Here is an 18,669-nt window from a genome sequence, read left to right on the forward strand (position 1 = left end):
TCAGCTTGAGCTCGAGCAACTGGAGTCATCTCCTGCACATGTGGCCCTCCAGGACACATGAAGCATCCTAAAGCTCCCACATGGTGCAGGAATTACAGGCGATGGGTCTCAGTGAAGATCATTTGTACAGCAACCAAAAATTTCCAAAAAGACTATCTCTCAGCCAGGGCAGGCTGGCACACAACAAAAAAGTTCTAGAAAGTTACAACAAAAGAACTTACCAGAAAGTAGCTCGAAGTGAACTGAGGACATTTATCTAATCTGGTGGCTCACAGTAACTATCGTAAATTGTTCCAGCTTCACTAGCTTGGGCTTCAGATGAAATTCTTAAGCTCGATTGAATTGTTGCCTTGTAATTGATAAAGACCTCCATTGTTTGCATGTGTAACATGAGTTACAAATCAGTGGCTAGGCCACAATTAGAATACTATGTCCAGTTTTAGGAACCCTGCTTTAGGAAGGATGACATGGCCATGGAGGAGGTGCAGAGAAGATGATACAAGAATGGGATACTTTCGTTAAAAAGGAGAGACTCAAGCAACTGGGGCTCTTTCCATTGGAACAAGAGGATTAAGAGGTGACCTGATAAAGATATTCAAAATTATGAAGGTAAGTAGGGCAAGGCTATTTCCACCAGCTGGAGAGTCTGTAGTGAGGGCATAAATTTAGGATAATCACAAGAACGCAAGGAGAGGTTAGATTTTTTTTTAAATGTACGGTTGTTAGGACACAGAATGCCCCATCAGAAACAACAGTGGAAGCAGAATCCTTAATAGCTTTTAAAAAGTAGATAAAAAGATTATTGGAAAAGGGCAAGGGAATGGCACTAAGCAGGTGACTTTTCAGAGAACCAGCACGGACATGTTGGGCCAAACGGCTACCTTCTGTACTGTGAAATTCTATAATTCCAAGGATACTTTATAGCAGCATCTTATGGCAATGCAAGACTACAGGATAGGGCATCACATTAGCTGAATCAATACATCCAGGGGAGCTGGCATGAGTCACTTGCAATTACATTTTCAGTTCTCCAAGACAGTACTATGCCCATATTGACTGACTCACACTCAAAGAATGGGAATTAGATAAGATATTCTTACTAATCATGAAATATTTGATGTTCTGTAAATGTTAAAAAATAGTACAGAGGAAAGCAATACATGTTTAAGATGATAGCCTGCAACCACTTGTACCAAGTGGCTTCCTCAAGCAGTTGCTCAAATATTCAGGATGGGGTCAGCACTAAGTTTCTTATACGACTGCAAAATGGTTTCTGATAGTGAACTTTGTTATGCCCGTCTGGTTCAATGAGGAGTGTAGAAGAGCATGCCAGGAGTAGCAACAGGCGTACCTAAAAATGAGGTGCCAACCTGGTGAAGCTGCAACTCAGGACTACATGCATGCTAAACTGCAGAAGCAACATGCTATGGACAGAGCTAAGCGATTCCACAACCAACGGATCATATCAAAGCTCTGCACTCCTGCCACATCCAGTCGTGAATGGTGGTGGACAATTAAACAACTAACGGGGGGAGGAGGAGGCTCTGTAAATATCCCCATCCTCAACGATGGCAGAGTCCAGCACGTGAGTGCGAAGGACAAGGCTGAAGCGTTTGCAACCATCTTCAGCCAAAAGTGCCGAGTGGATGATCCATCTCGGCCGCCTCCCAACATCCCCACCATCACAGAAGCCAGTCTTCGGCCAATTCGATTCATTCCACGTGATATCAAGAAACGGCCGAGTGCATTGGATACAGCAAAGGCTATGGGCCCCGACAACATCCCAGCTGTAGTGCTGAAGACTTGTGCTCCAGAACTAGCTGCGCCTCTAGCCAAGCTGTTCCAGTACAGCTACAACACTGGCATCTACCAGACAATGTGGAAAATTGCCCAGGTATGTCTCGTCCACAAAAAGCAGGACAAATCCAATCCGGCCAATTACCACCCCATCAGTCTACTCTCAATCATCAGCAAAGTGATGGAAGGTGTTGTCGACAGTGCTATCAAGCGGCACTTACTCACCAATAACCTGCTCACCGATGCTCAGTTTGGGTTCCGCCAGGGCCACTCAGCTCCAGAACTCATTACAGCCTTGGTCCAAACATGGACAAAAGAACTGAATTCCAGAGGTGAGGTGAGAGTGACTGCCCTTGACATCAAGGCAGCATTTGACCGAGTGTGGCATCAACGAGCCCTAATAAAATTGAAGTCAATGTGAATCAAGGGGAAAACTCTCCAGTGGCTGGAGTCATACCCAGCACAAAGGAAGATGGTAGTGGTTGTTGGTGTCCAATCATCTCAGCCCCAGGACATTGCTGCAGGAGTTCCTCAAGGCAGTGTCCTAGGCCCAACCATCTTCACCTGCTTCATCAATGACCTTCCCTCCATCATAAGGTCAGAAATGGGGATGTTCACTGATGATTGCACAGTGTTCAGTTCCATTCGCAACCCCTCAGATAATGAAGCAGTCCGAGCCCGCATGCAGCAAGACCTGGACAACTTCCAGGCTTGGGCTCATAAGTGGCAAGTAACATTCGCGCCAGACAAGTGCCAGGCAATGACCATCTCCAACAAGAGAGGGTCTAACCACCTCCCCCACCATCAACATCCTGGGGGGTCACCATTGACCAGAAACTTAACTGGACCAGCCTCCATTAATGGTAGGGCGTTGGGGAGAGTTATAGAACAAAGAGATCTAGGAGTACAGGTTCATAGCTCCTTGAAAGTGGAGTCACAGGTGGATAGGGTGGTGAAGAAGGCATTCGGCATGCTTGGTTTCATTGGTCAGAACATTGAATACAGGAGTTGAGATGTCTTGTTGAAGTTGTACAAGACATTAGTAAGGCCACACTTGGAATACTGTGTACAGTTCTGGTCACCCTATTATAGAAAGGATATTATTAAACTAGAAAGAGTGCAGAAAAGATTTACTAGGATGCTACCAGGACTTGATGGTTTGACTTATAGGGAGAGGTTAGATAGACTGGGACTTTTTTCCCTGGAGAGTAGGAGGTTAAGGGGTGATCTTATAGAAGTCTATAAAATAACGAGGGGCATAGATAAGGTAGATAGTCAAAATCTTTTCCCAAAGGTAGGGGAGTCTATAACGAGGGGACATAGATTTAAGGTGAGAGGGGAGAGATACAAAAGGGTCCAGAGGAGCAATTTTTTCACTCAAAGGGTGGTGAGTGTCTGGAACGAGCTGCCAGAGGCAGTAGTAGAGGCGGGTACAATTTTCTCTTTTAAAAAGCATTTAGACAGTTACATGGGTAAGATGGGTATAGAGGGATATGGGCCAAGTGCAGGCAATTGGGACTAGCTTAGTGGTATAAACTGGGCGACATGGACATGTTGGGCCGAAGGGCCTGTTTCCATGTTGTAAACTTCTATGATTCTATAAATACTGTGGCTACAAGAGCAGGTCAGAGGCTGGGTATTCTGCGGCGAGTGACTCACCTCCTGACTCCCCAAAGCCTTTCCACCAACTGCAAGGCACAAGTCGGGAGTGTGATGGAATACTCTCCACTTGCAGCTCCAACAACACTCAAGAAGCTCAACACCATCCAGGACAAAGCAGCCCGCTTGACTGGCACCCCATCCACCACCCTAAACATTCATTCCTTTCACCACCAGTGTACAGTGGCTGCAGTGTGTACTATCCACAGGATGCACTGCAGCAACTCGCCAAGGCTTCTTCAACAGCACCTCTCAAACCCGTGACCTCCACCACCTAGAAGGACAAGAGCAGCAGGTACATGGGAACACCACCACCTGCACGTTCCCCTCCAAATCACACACCATCCCGACTTGGAAATATATCACCGTTCCTTCATCGTCGCTGGGTCAAAATCCTGAACTCCCTTCCTAACAGCACTGTGGGAGAACCTTCACCACACGGACTGCAGCGGTTCAAGGCGGCGGCTCACCACCACCTTCTCAAGGGCAATTAGCGATGGGCAATAAATGCCGGCCTCGCCAGCGACGCCCACATCCCATGAACGAATTTTTTTAAAAAGCAGTTGCTCAAATATTCAGGATGGGGTCAGCACTAAGTTTCTTATGCGACTGATACTAGTGCAAAATGGTTTCTGATAGTGAACTTTGATATGCTCGTTTGTAAATGCAGAGTCACTCGTGACATCATTAGGATCTTTATGAAGCACGGAAGTTGGCCTGTGAAATTTTTGTACTGTACATAGGATTAAAATCACTGATCCCATCTGCCAGCGAGAAACTGCCCTGAAAAGGAGTCACAAACCAGAAAACTTGCTCCAGTGTTATGGTCCAGCCTGACTTACATTCCCTTTCAACTCAACTCCCCTCCCTACTGGGAACAGGTGATTGTTGAATTTACCTTTATATAATGTTCACTTAAACTGTTAATGTCACCCAGCCAGAGTTTCTGCTCCTCACTACTACCCAATGAAACCTGCTAGAAAACATGAATTAGCGGACATAGGTGAGGGCAGAATGAGGCTCAGCTGCGATTATAAATTTTATTCTTCCAACCTTAGATCAAAATGTTATTTTTGGACGTAACCAATCAGGTGCATCACTGGTGGTGTTATTGGTGGGAGCAATTTGAGTTGCTACAACATTAAAGCATTTCAGCTGAAGTGTAATTTTTCCTATGGTGTGGTAGTATTTGAAATTTACAACTTCAGTGCTACATAAATCCTACGTTAGCTTTTCACACATGTCACAAAAAGATACTTATTAACATAAATGCTGGTTAGAGACTGCTGTTCTAGCTCTTAGTTGTGTTGTCTCAGACGTAGACACCCAGCTGTCTATTATCTACGCAAATACTTCACTTAGTAAAATCAAGAAGCCCAACCATACAGACCAGAGGCCGCCAGGTTTGATTCCCAGGCTGCAGAGTCAACTAATCTCAGCCACGGTGACAGCAGGGCTACAATTGACTTTGGGACTCCTAAGCTTGAAAAGGGCAACGTGGGGTGGGTGCGGGGAGAAAGCCAGGATCCCCACTACTGTTTAGTATCCAATGTCACCCTCGGAAAGTGAACGTGTACTGGTGGGGGCGAGAATACAGTTGGGTTCAACTGTAATGCGCCTCCCCACCTCAAATCGACTTAAACCCACCTCTTTGACCAACCTTTTGTGTTCCCCCCCACCACCGCTCCTGAAATCTCCATCAGCTTGGTGTCTGGTTTTTTTTCGGAGTATGCCTCTGTTAAGTACCTCAGTACGTTTTTCTATGCTGAAGGCGTATATAAAACACAAGATGATGTTGCTGCTGCCAACACTCGCTGCCTAGGCTCACATATGAATACTGGCCACTTGCCCAAGATACTAAAGGGCAAATGGTAACCATTGAACTATACCGCATTAGGATTCAATGCCTTTAGCTAAGGAGGACAGAAATGATTAGCAACACACATCTTAAAGTAAAAAAAGGAACATTTGTTTTGATTTTACTTTCTGAAAAGAAGCTCTCACTCTTTATTAGTCATCCAAGATGCAGAATGAAACAGACTCATTTCGTCTGTGGTTAAGCAGAATTAGCAGAGAAGCTATAAAATTCTGGTATAGCTTCCTGACTTCTCCAATCTTTTCTTCCCATCCCCTCTCCTCCCCCAGTTCCCTTTTTCTATCCCTCTTCTCCCCAAACAAAAATATTTCCTAGCATCTTGCCCCAATTTTCTCTCCTCCTCTCCTGAAAGTATTATTACCACAATTGAGTTCCATAGGTGCCTGCAATACTTCAGTACATCACCCTAGTGACCATCCTTCATATGGGAGCAAAGAGAATGTGTAACTAGGCTATTTGTCCACGTGGGCATTATAATCAAGCTAATACATAGTAGTAGCACTTTCCAGCAAAGTGCAGCACTAGCCTTGTATCCTTGGCTTCTTCGCCTTTCCCCCTTGCCCCCAAAAAGATGGGGGCAAACAAGGTTCTCCCTCCATGCTGCAGGGTCAGCTGCTAAGGAATTGAGATGGCTTTTCTCCCCTTCTCATCCTAGTTGCGCTGATAAAATAAATCTGGATGAAGCTTCGGAAACCTTGGTCTCAAGAGTCCATTGGAGCAAAATCGACTCAGCTGCAATTCAGATCAACTCAAAATATATATTTAAGTTGTAACAGTCTCCCGTGTGCCTCCCACTTTCTGTATTTGTATGCAGCTATAACTGCTTCCGATTTTGTTTTTGGAATCTGATTCATCACACTGTTTCTTTTAGACACAGGGAAATACTTGATCAATTGTTAAATGATCTGCCTCCAGCATGAAGCTATTCGTTCTCAGTAAAAGGCAGCTCATCTCTGTTGCATGGGTTGTTTTTAAACTCCATTACAGTGTCTTCAGATAATGAGTATGAAATCTTTCATTTAACCATGAAGAGCAACCAAGAGACCAGCTTTGTCCTTTCTGGGGCTTGCTTATTACAGAAATGAGAGTGAGGGGAAAACTTTTTGAATGGTATTTATTGTCTTGTTGGAGTCGGGGGGGGGGGGGGGGGGGGGGGAGGAGAAGAGAAAAGAGGGGGGGGGGGGGGGGAGAAGAGAAAAGAGAGAGGAGAGAAAAAAAAGGGGAGTGAAAGAGCACAAGAGGGCCAAGAGTTATGGTGGTGCAAACGGCTGCCTGGTGATGGGACTGAATGAATCGGCAGCTTCAAACAGGGTTGTGAGCCCTGCTAGGTTGGAGACAATGCTATATTCTTACAAAACAAAATAGGGCACAATTTGCATGTGCTGTTAAACTTATAACTCTTCTTAAAAAAAAATTGTTGCTGTTGGTTATTCCTTGTGGGTCAGTTAATTAAAGCTTCCTGCCTCTTGGAAAGTAATTTCCTTTTGCATGTGTCCCTTTGTTAGGTTGTAAGTTACACTTGAAGGCTGGGGTTTAGCACTCTGCATTCACCAGTCCACAAGTTTCCTGCTCACTAAAATGAATAGATGAATTGTGGGCTGCCAAGCACATAAGAGGAAACCCTGACCAAAAACTGTACCTACTGAATTAACAGCCCCTCATTTTGTCCTTTATGTCTTTCTCAATCTTAACTAGAGTTGTGGGTAGAGTTCTCTCTCCTCCTTTAAAGACGCTCCTTAAAACCTACCTCTTTGACCACCTCTCCTAATATCCCCTTACGTGGCCTGGTGTCAAATTTTGTTTGATTATGCTCCTGTGAAGCACTTTCAGATGTTCTATGTTAAAGGCACTATATAAAATGCAAGTTGTTGTTGTGGGGGAAAAACAGGGGAAGAGAATTTATGTCTCCTGTACATATAGACAATATTCTCCCACAAATATACCTCCCAAATTTTTTTTAATTAATTGTCCCCTCATCAAACGCAGTTTCCTTTCAAAAGTAGCAAAGCTCATAGCTCCACTGATAGTTCTGCAACTTTATCCAGTGAATATAGCTCAGCCCACACAGACCAGAAAGGTTCCAGGTTCTTCCATTTGTGGCTGTTAACCAATCTCAGCCAGGGCAGTAGACGTAGTAATCATTTCTGGGCCTTTCCCAGTTTGTGTGACTCATTTAGTCATCGAATAAATTTGATCAGCCATTGGAGAAGTGTGGTCTTCATCAAGATTTTAAAAACACATTCTCCGGCATCTTCCAAACAAAAATGGGCCTCAAAAAGTATATGTTAGCCTATTCATTTGTTAACTTCCAGGGATTATAAATTAGTCTTGGGCATTAGTGCAAAACAGGCAAATGCGAATTGGCATCACCACTGGTGGCTGTGCCTTTAGCCGCTTAGACCCACGCTCTGGAATTCCCTCTCCACCTCCCTCTGCCTCTTTGGGCCCTCTTTTTTTTTAAAAAAACAAACATTTGGTCACTTTTCCTAATATCATCTTCCTAGGCTCAGCCTCCTCCACCCCACTCCCCCAATATGCCTCTGAAGTGCCTTGGGGCGTTTTTCTACATTAAAAAGGTGCTTTTTAAAATGCAAGTTTCTTAAGTCTTTATTTAAGATTCTCTTAAATAGGATTTTGTTGCTATCAGTATTAAAAAGCCAAAGTGCACACAGATAGAAGTTACAACCTCAGTGAAATATTTTTCTTTGAGTTTTATAACTCATGATTTACTCCACTAAACAAGCAACTGACTAAAAATTATATGGCCTCCCAAAAAGGCACCACCCAGATAAGCACCAAGCTACAAAAATCAGACGTTTCCAGGCTAGATCCCCACCCAGTCTGTGCTTAGTAGCTACCGTGACAAGCTACAATTGGTCTCACTAGTGCTCTATGCAGAATCTCCAGCTGAAGTACACATGCAAACTGACTTTACGAGAATAGCACCAGGTTTGGCAGCGATGCTTTCTATGATCAATTAACCTACTGACACTCACTATCTAAGCGAACACATGAGAACAGCCACCTGGTTGCTGGATTGTGGTTCCATACGAGACAGCACTTTTGGAACAGAAAAAAAACATTAAAATTTACAAGATCAGCTCACTACCTAAATGCTTTAACCTTATGTACTAACATTGTCCATTAAAATACAACTTAGCGTAATGTTAAAAAAAAAATCTAGTAACAAATGTGACCTTCTGATAATACAGTAGCCCCTCAATAGATTCTTAATTACAATGTATCCATTTATGTAGCACATGAAGACGTAGATGCTGAGAGGATGTTTCCCCTTGTGGGACAGACTATAACTAGGGGACACAATTTAAAAAAAGGGGTCTCCCATTTAGGACGGACATGAGGAGAAATTTTTTCTCTGAGGGTCGTGAGTCTGTGGAACTCCCTTCCCCAGAGAGCGGTGGAGGCAGGGTCACTGAATATTTTTAAGGCTGAGTTAAATAGATTCCTGATTAACAAGGGAGTCAAAGATTATAGACAGGAAAGTAGGGTTGAGGTCACAATCAAATCTGCCATGATCTTATCAAATGGCAGAGCAGGCTCGAGGGGCCGAATGGCCTACTCCTGCTCTTAATTCATATGTTCGTATATGCTATAATTTGCTATCAAGTAGAAAGCTGAAATACAAATCTTAACCATACCTTTACCACAGATTTAAAAAAAGTTTTAAAAATAATGATTATGACACTTGTACACAAACACTTCACTCTTGGAAGGTATAAAAACATGCCAAGATTTAACAGCTGCCAAAATTCAATGAGAAGTTACTTCCCAAGTCAAAAATAAACAGAAGCAAAAAGAATGCAAATCCCATAACACATGCCATATGTATATTCCAGATCCCTCTTATTAACAGCAGCAGCACATGACTACATATTAATGATAGAATTAGGAATTCTCCAACACCAATACCCAAAACTCTCAGCAACACTGCAGGGAATTTTTATTTTGCAGTAGCCAGATTAACAACTGCGCATAGAAGAATTCATCACTGCCTATTGACAGCAACATGGGCATACAAGAGTCACTGGACCCAGTAACCGCCATTATGGTCAGCTCTACCTCAAATGGCATGTCTACCGAGCTGTTTACATTGGGCACTGATGACATTACTATACTATAGGTATAGTAGCGTAATGGGGTTAGTAATCCAGAGTACTGGACTAATAATCCAGAGAACAGCAGTTTATATCCCACCATGGCAGTTTGAGAATTTGAATTCAGTTTTTAAAAATTTGGAAATAAAAAAAGTGTAAGTAAGTGACCATGTAGCTCTCGGATTGTTGTTAAAACCCAACTGGGAAGGAAACCTGCTGTCCTTGCCTGGTCTGGCTTATAATGGATCCAGTCCCACTCCAATGTGGTTGATGCTTAACTGTCTTCTGATGTGATCTAGAAGGCCATTCAATTGAAAACCAACTTGTAGTGGTACCATTGGAGTCCATACTCATTTCCAGCGACATTACTTTACATTAGGGGATTCCTTCTTTCATAGTTCTGTGTAAGAATCACCAGCAATGGCTTCACTTTCCGTTCCGTTACCTCTGGAGTCCACCAATGATCTATCCTTGGCCCCCTCCTATTTCTCATCTACATGCTGCCCCTTGGTAACATCATTCAAAAACGTCAGGTTCCACACGTACGTTCCCATCACCACCACCTCTCGACCCCCTCTACTGCCTGATTTGTCACACTGCTTGTCTGACAACCAGTACTGGATGAGCAGAAATTTCCTCCAACTAAATATAGGGAAGACCGAAGCCATTGTCTGCTGTCACCAGCACAAACGTTGTTCGCTACCACCGACTCCATCCTTCTCCCTAGCCACTACGAGGCTGAACCAGACCGTTTGCAATCTCGGCACTCTTTTTTGACCCCGAGATGAGCTCCCCGCCCCGTAACCACTCCATCACCAAGGCCGCCTATTTCCACTTCCGTATCATCACCCGTCTCTGCCCCACCTCAGCTAACCTGGTGCTGAAACCCTCATCCGTGCCTTGTTACCTCTAGACTCAACTATTGAGTCTAGAGGTAACAAGGCATTAAGGAAACTTTTACTCTTCATTTGTCAACATCCAGAAATACTACATCCTAGCACAATCATCCCCAGATTCAATACAAAATTATAAATTTACTGCTGGAGGACTGGGAGTTAAAAGGTTAAATGGCCTCGAAACAAAAACAGGCCAACTCGCAAGCCAATCGTCCAATATCGGTGTACCTTTCCAAGTTGGCCTCCCAATTTGCACCCTCCGTAAACGTGAGCTCATCCAAAACTCTACTGCCCATAGCCTAACTTGCACAAAGTCCCGTTCACCCATCACCCCTGTGCTCGCTGACCTACAGTGGCTCCAGGCCCAGCAACGTCTCGATTTTAAAATTTTCATCCTTGTTTTCAAATCCCTTCATGGCCTTGCCCTTTCCTACCTCTGCAACCTTCTCCAGTCCTATAACCCTCCGAGATCTCGGCACTCCTCCAATTCTGGCCTCTTGCACATCCCCGATTTTCATCGTTCCACCATTGTTGGCCATACCTTCAGCTGTCTAGGCCCCAAGCTCAAATTCCCTCCCTAAACTTCTCTGCTCCTTTAAGATGCTTCCTTGGAAAACCTAACTACCTGGCCTAATATCCCCTTATATGGCTTGGTGTCAAACTTTGTTTGATAATGTTCCTGAGAAGCACCTTGGGATGTTTTACTATGTTAAAGGCGCTATATAAATGCAAATTGTTGTTGTAAGCCTTCCAAAGAACCAGTGCACTTTCCAATTACCAATGTAATCAAGTGGACTTACTAGAATCTACAGAGCAGAGGACTGAGGTTTGTATTTACACAAACACAACTCAAGGGCTACAGGTACAGTTAAAGAGGAGGAACCTCAAGTTATTCATGGAGTGAACAGACCTCCCCATCCAGTTGATATCAACATATTCCACAACCTCATGTTTCCATATTCAGGTTAAGCCAACTTCTCCCCATAATCTCAAACCCAGGAGCTAAGGAGTTCTTGTATATTAACCGTATGGATGTAATACTCGGAATTTGCTTTCCCTCCCCATTTCACCTCCATAGCCCAGGAGGACTGAGGCCAACTCCAGCATAGGGAATCTGGAATCTCCCCAATCAATATGCCGCAACATCGAGACATTAAGGAAACTTTTACACTTCATTTGTCAACATCCAGAAATACTACATCCTAGCACAATCATTCCCAGATTCAATACAAAATTATAAATTTACTGCTGGAGGACTGGGAGTTAAAAGGTTAAATGGCCTCGAAACAAAAACAGGCCAACTCGCAAGCCAATCGTCTAATATCGGTGTACCTTTCCTGTCAACTTTCCTTGGGGGCTGCATTACATCTCCACGCCCTGGTCTAAACGTTTCCCAGCTTCTAACCCTGCTTCACTTAATCTCAACTAGTAGACCCGAGGACATTAAAGAGTCAACCGCGTATTGTGGGACTGACATTACGTGTAGGCCAGAGCAGGTAGGGGTGGCAGGCACCCTTCGCTCAAGGATATGAGTGAACCAGTTGGGTTTTTATCCAGCACTTTTCATGGCCATTCACCACCCCCCCCCCCCCCCCATCCCACTTAGTGCCAGCCCACAAATTACCAGTTTTGTTGAATTCAGTTTCACAAATTGCCATGGTAGGATCTGAACTCATGAGTAGTGGCTTGCTGGTCCAGTCCAATTTATATTGCGGCAAGAGGCAACGCTGCAATATAAATGGAGGCGACTTTCTCCTTTGCTTTTGGGGACGAAGCACAGCCAGCAGCAAATGTAAAAGGCTACCCGCCTTCGGCTCGAAGGCAATTCTGTTCTTTCTGCAAGCAGGTGGGTGGGTGGGGGGTTGGGGTGAGATGGGGAGGTCTGCTGGCAAAGTGGCAAAATTCAACAGCAACTGTACATACACTAATCTCGTCCTAGTGCTGCCATGCATCTCTGATGTTGCTGTTTTCAGTGGGAGGCTGCACTGCTGATTCCTGAAGCACAGACTTCCGAGCCAACAGCAGACCCCCCAACACAATCCATTAAATCCGACTGCCAGAAATACACCTGGTTTTTTTTTTTAAAACCGGTCGTCCTGGGAGCCAGATGTTGCATGCCTGGCAGGGTGATGTTGGGGTGACCACTGACAATGCAAGGCGCACCCTTGAAGAGCCAGTGGCATAAATATCTTTGTCACAACAGTCCGTAGACCTGCTTGCTCGATACATAGCAAAAATTTAGAACGTGCCTAACTAGATCACATTCTGCTTCTGGAACATTAAAAAGGAGTTCCTACAACCCAGTGAATTTATAGCTGACTGAACAAACAAAAAGCTGCAGAACTTTGAGTTGGAGTCATTCAAAAGTTGACATTTACTGTCTGTGTTACAGATTAAGAAACTTTGCACTGATGACTGTGCTGTCATTGTTCTCTCAAGGGCATGAAACGCCCAGTAAGGCACAAGCAAGTTATTAAGGAATAGGTGTATTTCATTTACCCCTAAGGATAGTTGGTCTGGAATTCAAAACTATTTTACAAGATTGCATGCTGCTGACTTTCCCCCTGACAATTTTAAGTGTTATAGTTGATAAAAAACACTGCGAAGGACTCATGTCCCATAGGACAGTGAGATCCTTTCACCATCTCTGGTTTGCACAGACCTTTACCAGCCAATGGGCAAAGATACCATCACCGTTAACAGTTACGATCAACTTCAAAACATCTGCACATGCAGGTATTGAAAAGTGGAACCAGCTACGACAGAAACCGTCACGTTGTATGGCGAGGCAATCTGTCGAGCACCCACAATCACAGGTCAAAAAGACAAAAGGGAGGGGGAGAAATTGGGATTAAAGAGATAAACAGCTGTCATGACTAACAAAGTGGTAGAGCCAGCTCAATGATCCAAATCGCATAAAACAACTTCAGGAAGGAGCATTCAATGTGGCAAATTGCTTTTTTTCTTGTTCTTTTGCTATTCACACTGATGGTTAGGTATCTGTATGATACACATGCACAGCAAATCCTGTTAGTAATCTTCTTTCGGCAATAATAACTTCGTGGTTTCCTTATCTACAAATGCAACTAGAAGATGGCGCTGAAATAGCGAGAGAGAAAAAAAAAATCAATTTTTAGCGCACGGAATTTCTTTCCTCAATGCCATACAAAGTGCTCTGAGTTTTTAAAATCGATGTCTCAGCACCAAAAATTACAAATGTACAACAGGCTTGTCCAAAAACTGAAAGGTTTACACATTTGAGTGTGCTGCAGAACGTGAAAATTACATGTACTTTTTGAAATAAGGACATTGTGAGAAAATGTATTTTGAAAGAAAGTATAAATCTTTCTACACAGGAAACTCATGAGATGCGAGAAACAATTTTGCCTGACCTAGAATAAATGTAAATGCTCAAAGGATCAGTTCAGCTGTTCTTCCCAGAGGAGCCATGACCTTGGCGGTACTCAATTTCCCATTCCTTGACTAATTTTCAAACATATACCATTTAATCCAGTCTGATGCTAAACTACTCAAAAGATCAGAAACTCCTGGTACAGGTGCCAGGTTAACTACAGCTAGCTTCAGAATCCCAATCTAAGCTCAATAAAGATGCCCACTGCTAATCCTTATCCAGAACCCTGCTAGAAAGTGTGTGGCTGTGGACAAGAATGAGCTTGGCTTGGCTATGATCGCCTCCAAGGTCAGTCTTTTGCCACTCACTATCTAAACCATCACTTGAGGTATTAGCCATTTACCATGGGGCTACCAGCACAAGTAGGACAAAAAAAAAAGGACCAGGGCTTCCAATCCTAATTTCTATCCAGCGACTATCCATGTTGAGAGAGAGAAAAAAAAATACAAGACATCAAAGGAATTCATTATTCCAGCCATATCAGAATTCTACTTCAGTTATCAGCTTCACATTTCATGTCCGCTCTATGCTACACTCACCAGTTTAAATGAGTATTCCTACATAAATCACAGAAGTGATCCTACATGAAATGCATTTGAATGTTTTTTTTTTAAATTGAGGTGCGAGGTTAAAAATTAAACTCTCATGTGTGCATTATTTTCAGAGATATTGCTGATGTGTTTTCTGCTAGGATCTGCAAGTTCCATATCAGTCTAATTGGGACATGATCATAGATTAAGACTACAATGCAATCATCAGCTCAAATAAGGGACAGAGCAACCAATTTATTTACATCCCAACACCAAATCCTTCAAATGTCTACAGCACTGGTCCATCTATCTTCTAATATTTTAAGTAAAACAAAAGCTTGTGCTATAGAGCTTTAGTAATATCTCGATGGCTCAGTATACAGGCTGATATCCAGCCAAAGGTCTTCCCAAAGATAGTTGTGCTTGGATTTTCCACAACAAGCAAGAAAACATGGAAGAAAAGACCATTTGGCCCATCAAGTCCATTCCTCCTACATGCTGCGTATAACTCAATTGATTATGGACTTGTTTATAGCCACTGAAATCTCCCAAGGAAGGATTATATAAAGTTCCACAACAACTCACACTTGCATTGCACCTTCAACAGAGCAAAATGTACAGAGGGGCGGTATGGACAGGGAGCAGAAAGTGGAGGTGACCAAAGAAGTGGGTTCTGAGGAGGCTATTAAACAAGGGAGAGAAATGCAGCATGGCAGTGGGGTTTAGAGAGAATTCTGGAATGCAGAGCCGTAATGCAGGAAGCCCGATTGCCAACATTGCAGCAGTTCAGAGTGAAGGATTCAAGCTGGGCAATAAAGATGGAGCCATGGAGAAAAACACAAACAAGGACAGGAATTTTGAAGTCAGGAAGTCTTCTCCCTGCCTCCAAAGACAAATCATGCAAAACTCATATCTAAACTTTGCACTATAGGTCTTTGCCCATTCCAATCCAAGGCCCTGCAGTTCACAGAGCAGGTCAGAGGCTGGGTATTCTGCGGCGAGTGACTCACCTCTTCACTCCCCAAAGCCTTTCCACCATCTACAAAGCACAAGTCAGGAGTGTGGTGGAATACTCTCCACTTGCCTGGATGAGTGCAGCTCCAATAACACTCAAGAAGCTGGACACCATCCAGGATAAAGCAGCCCGCTTGATTGGCACACCATCCACCACCCTAAACATTCACTCCCTTCACCACCGGCGCACAGTGCCTGCAGTGTGTACCATCCACAGGATGCACTGCAGCAACTCGCCAAGGCTTCTTCGACAGCACCTCCCAAACCCACGACCTCTACCACCTAGAAGGACAAGAGCAGCAGGCACGTGGGAACAACACCACCTGCACGTTGCCCTCCAAGTCACACACCATCCCGACTTGGAAATATATCGCCGTTCCTTCATCGTCACTGGGTCAAAATCCTGGAACTCCCTTCCTAACAGCACTGTGGGAGAACCTTCACCACACGGACTGCAGCGGTTCAAGAAGGCAGCTCACCACCAGCTTCTCAAGGGCAATTAGGGATAGGCAATAAATGCCGGCCTCGCCAGTGACGCCCACATCCCACGAACGAATAAAAAAATACAATCTCTTTTATGCGTACTTATTATAACTCTCAATCCCATTGCTAGCCAGACATTCACGCAACTCTCTGAAGCCTGGAATCCTTCCCATCACTTGTCTGAACACTCTGATGGTGCTGAACAATAGTCCCAAGTGTGATCTCATCACTGAACTATACAAATTAGAATATCTTGTTTCAAAGTGCAACCAAATATCCTCAAGATGCTACCTTGAAAAGATTTTGTTGCTAATAAGAAACCAAGATGAAGGGGTCAAAACTATACTGTAGGATCAACTTCACAAACCTTCAAAATCCTCCCCCATCGTTTACTAAAGGACATCACTTCATCGTTTCACATTCGAACAGATGTTTATTCCACATTAAAATCAATCTGCATTTCTAGCCCATCAACTTAATTGGTCCAGTTTCCTTTGAATGCTCTCATCAGCGAAGTATAATAAAAGTATGACTAATGGGTACAGGAAATCAACACATCCTGCAAAATCACAATAGTCACGGACAGCTTTTCATTGCTAAAATAAACCTTTCTAACTGAATTAGCTAATTTTTCATTAATTCCCTGTGCTCAACCCTCACATATGGTACATTATCAAATGGCTTGTGAATTACAGTAGATACTTGTGACGCACATCACAATAACATGGTTTTGGAAATAACTATTCCTTGTGGCTTCAGATTTCTTCAGACAGTTGATGGCATCCTGTAAAAATACTCAAGCATTTTTTCCACCAAAGTTAGGCAAATAATTTGTGGATTCATACCTAGATTACAACTTATCTGGTTTGGAACAGGCTGGTCATTTTTTCAGTGGCTATCCAGCAATGTTTTAAAAGGTAAACTGATCAAATTATTTTTCCAGTTTATGTTGTGCGGTATGGAACTAATCAAAGCAGTGGTCCCAGCACTGACCCCTGGGGACCACCACTGTACAGTCCGAAAAACAACCGCTCACCACTATTCTCTGTTTCCTGACCCTTAGCCAATTCTGTATCTATGTTGCTACTGCCCCCTTTAGTCCATGAGCCGCAATCTTGATGATAAGCCCATCAAATGCCTTTTGAAAGTCCATATACACCACATCAACTGCATTGGCTCATCTACCCTCTCTGTTACCTCATCAAAAAACTATCAGGTTAGTTAAACACGATTTGTCTTTAACAAATCTGTGCTGGCTTTCCCTAATCAATCCACCCTCGTCCAAGTGACTTAATTCTGTTCTGGATTATCGTTTCTAAAAGTTTCCCCACCACTGAGGTTAAACTGACTGGCCTATAGTTGCTAGGTTTTTCCTTACACCCTTTTTTGAACAAGGGTGCAACATTTACAATTCTCCAGTCCTCTATCTACGGATGTTTGGAATATTATGGCCAGTACCTCTGCAATTTCCACCCTTACTTCCATCAGTAACCTAGGATGCATCCCATCTGGACCAGGTGACTTATCTACTTTAAGTACAGCTAGCCTTTCTAGTACCTCCTCTTTATCAATTTTTAGCCCATCCAGTATCTCAACTATAATCTTCCTTTACTGAGACTCTGGCAGCATCTTATTCCTTAGTAAAGGCAGATGCAAAGTAGTCATTTAATACCTCGGCCATCCCCGCTGCCTCCATGAGTAGATCTCCTTTATGGTCCCTAATCGGCCCCCACCCCTCCTCTTGCTACCCTTTTACTGTTTATATGCCTGTAGAAGACTTTTGGATTCCCTTTTATGTTGGCCCCCAGTCTATTCTCACTTTGCCCCTGTTATTTCCTTTTGCACTTCCCCGCTGAACTTTCTATATGCTACCTGGTTCTCATTTGTGTTATCAACCTGACATCTGTCATACGCCCCTTTTTTCCATTTCATCTTACTCACTATCTCCTTTGTCATCCAGGGAGCTCTGGCTTTAGCTGCCCTACCTTTCTGCCTGGTGGGAATGTGCCTAGACTGTACCCAAACCATCTGTTCAATTACAGTTTTGCCTGCCAATCTTTGATTCCAATTTACCCGAGTGCTTATTAGCGGGTGCCGAAAAGATTGATCTTTTGTTTCACTTTTCATTGGGATGTTGGATCTGAACTTCAACTTTAGGAAAACAATCAGTAGCACAGTGGGGCGAGTACGCGTGATGAATTGGAAAGCCTTACGCAAAAGAAAAAGGGAGCAACACGTAAAACGGTAAGGTTCAGGACGCAGAAGATTCCTTTCATGGGCATTGGATCAAATCCACCCAGAAGAGGCTGTTGTACAACTTCGAAAACATACATACACGACTGGAGAAGCAACAAAAGAAATTCTTACCTTGCGTTTCAACAAAGAAAAAAGCCAAACAGATGAAGAGGATAGTTCTTGAAGGCAACATGGTTTCCTAAAGTTTTTTTTTCAAACAAAAGTTTTTTTTCTCAGGTAAGCAAAAAGCGCGAGGTAAATAACTTTTCCCCTCAACCAAAGGCGCGGAACAACGAACACTTACTTCTACCACAGAAAATTCCTAAAGAGAATTTTGGCGGAATAAAAACCTATTTATAGAGTAACTATTGCGTACAATTTGCATGCAAGCGAAGCGCAAAATGCAGTACTGTTGCTGAAAGGCTCGTCCCGCAGCGTGAGTCACCAGCTCCTGGCAATGCATCTGACTGACAGCCCCGTTTTCCAATAAGGGACTTCTCGACTCAATCAATTGGCCAATCGTTAGTTCTATCGGTGCAGAAGTTAAGATTGGCGGGCCAGCGGGCGGGGCCTCGACTGGCTGCTCTTTTGATAATGGCCTCCAGCCAAACCCCACCCTGTCGAAGCTCATGCTTGCCTGCTGGAGAAATAC

General features: G+C 43.6%; 1 protein-coding gene across 3 annotated transcripts in view; it reads right to left on the reverse strand.

Annotated features, from left to right (window-relative positions):
• The window catches only part of cd99 (CD99 molecule), a 90,297-nt gene extending 71,829 nt beyond the window's left edge, over positions 1–18,468 (reverse strand). For 2 of the 3 annotated variants that reach the window (XM_067985717.1, XM_067985715.1), the window contains exon 1: positions 18,150–18,467. In XM_067985717.1, the coding sequence (XP_067841818.1) occupies positions 18,150–18,210 (61 nt within the window). In that variant the 5' untranslated portion in view covers positions 18,211–18,467. Of the gene's footprint in view, positions 1–18,149 lie in introns of all 3 variants that reach the window. The other variant, XM_067985716.1, reaches the window with a different exon arrangement.
• Between the last annotated feature and the right edge of the window lie 201 nt (positions 18,469–18,669).

Source organism: Heptranchias perlo, chromosome 6, assembly GCF_035084215.1.
Source record: "Heptranchias perlo isolate sHepPer1 chromosome 6, sHepPer1.hap1, whole genome shotgun sequence".
In the NCBI taxonomy this organism is placed as follows: Eukaryota; Metazoa; Chordata; class Chondrichthyes; order Hexanchiformes; family Hexanchidae; genus Heptranchias; species Heptranchias perlo.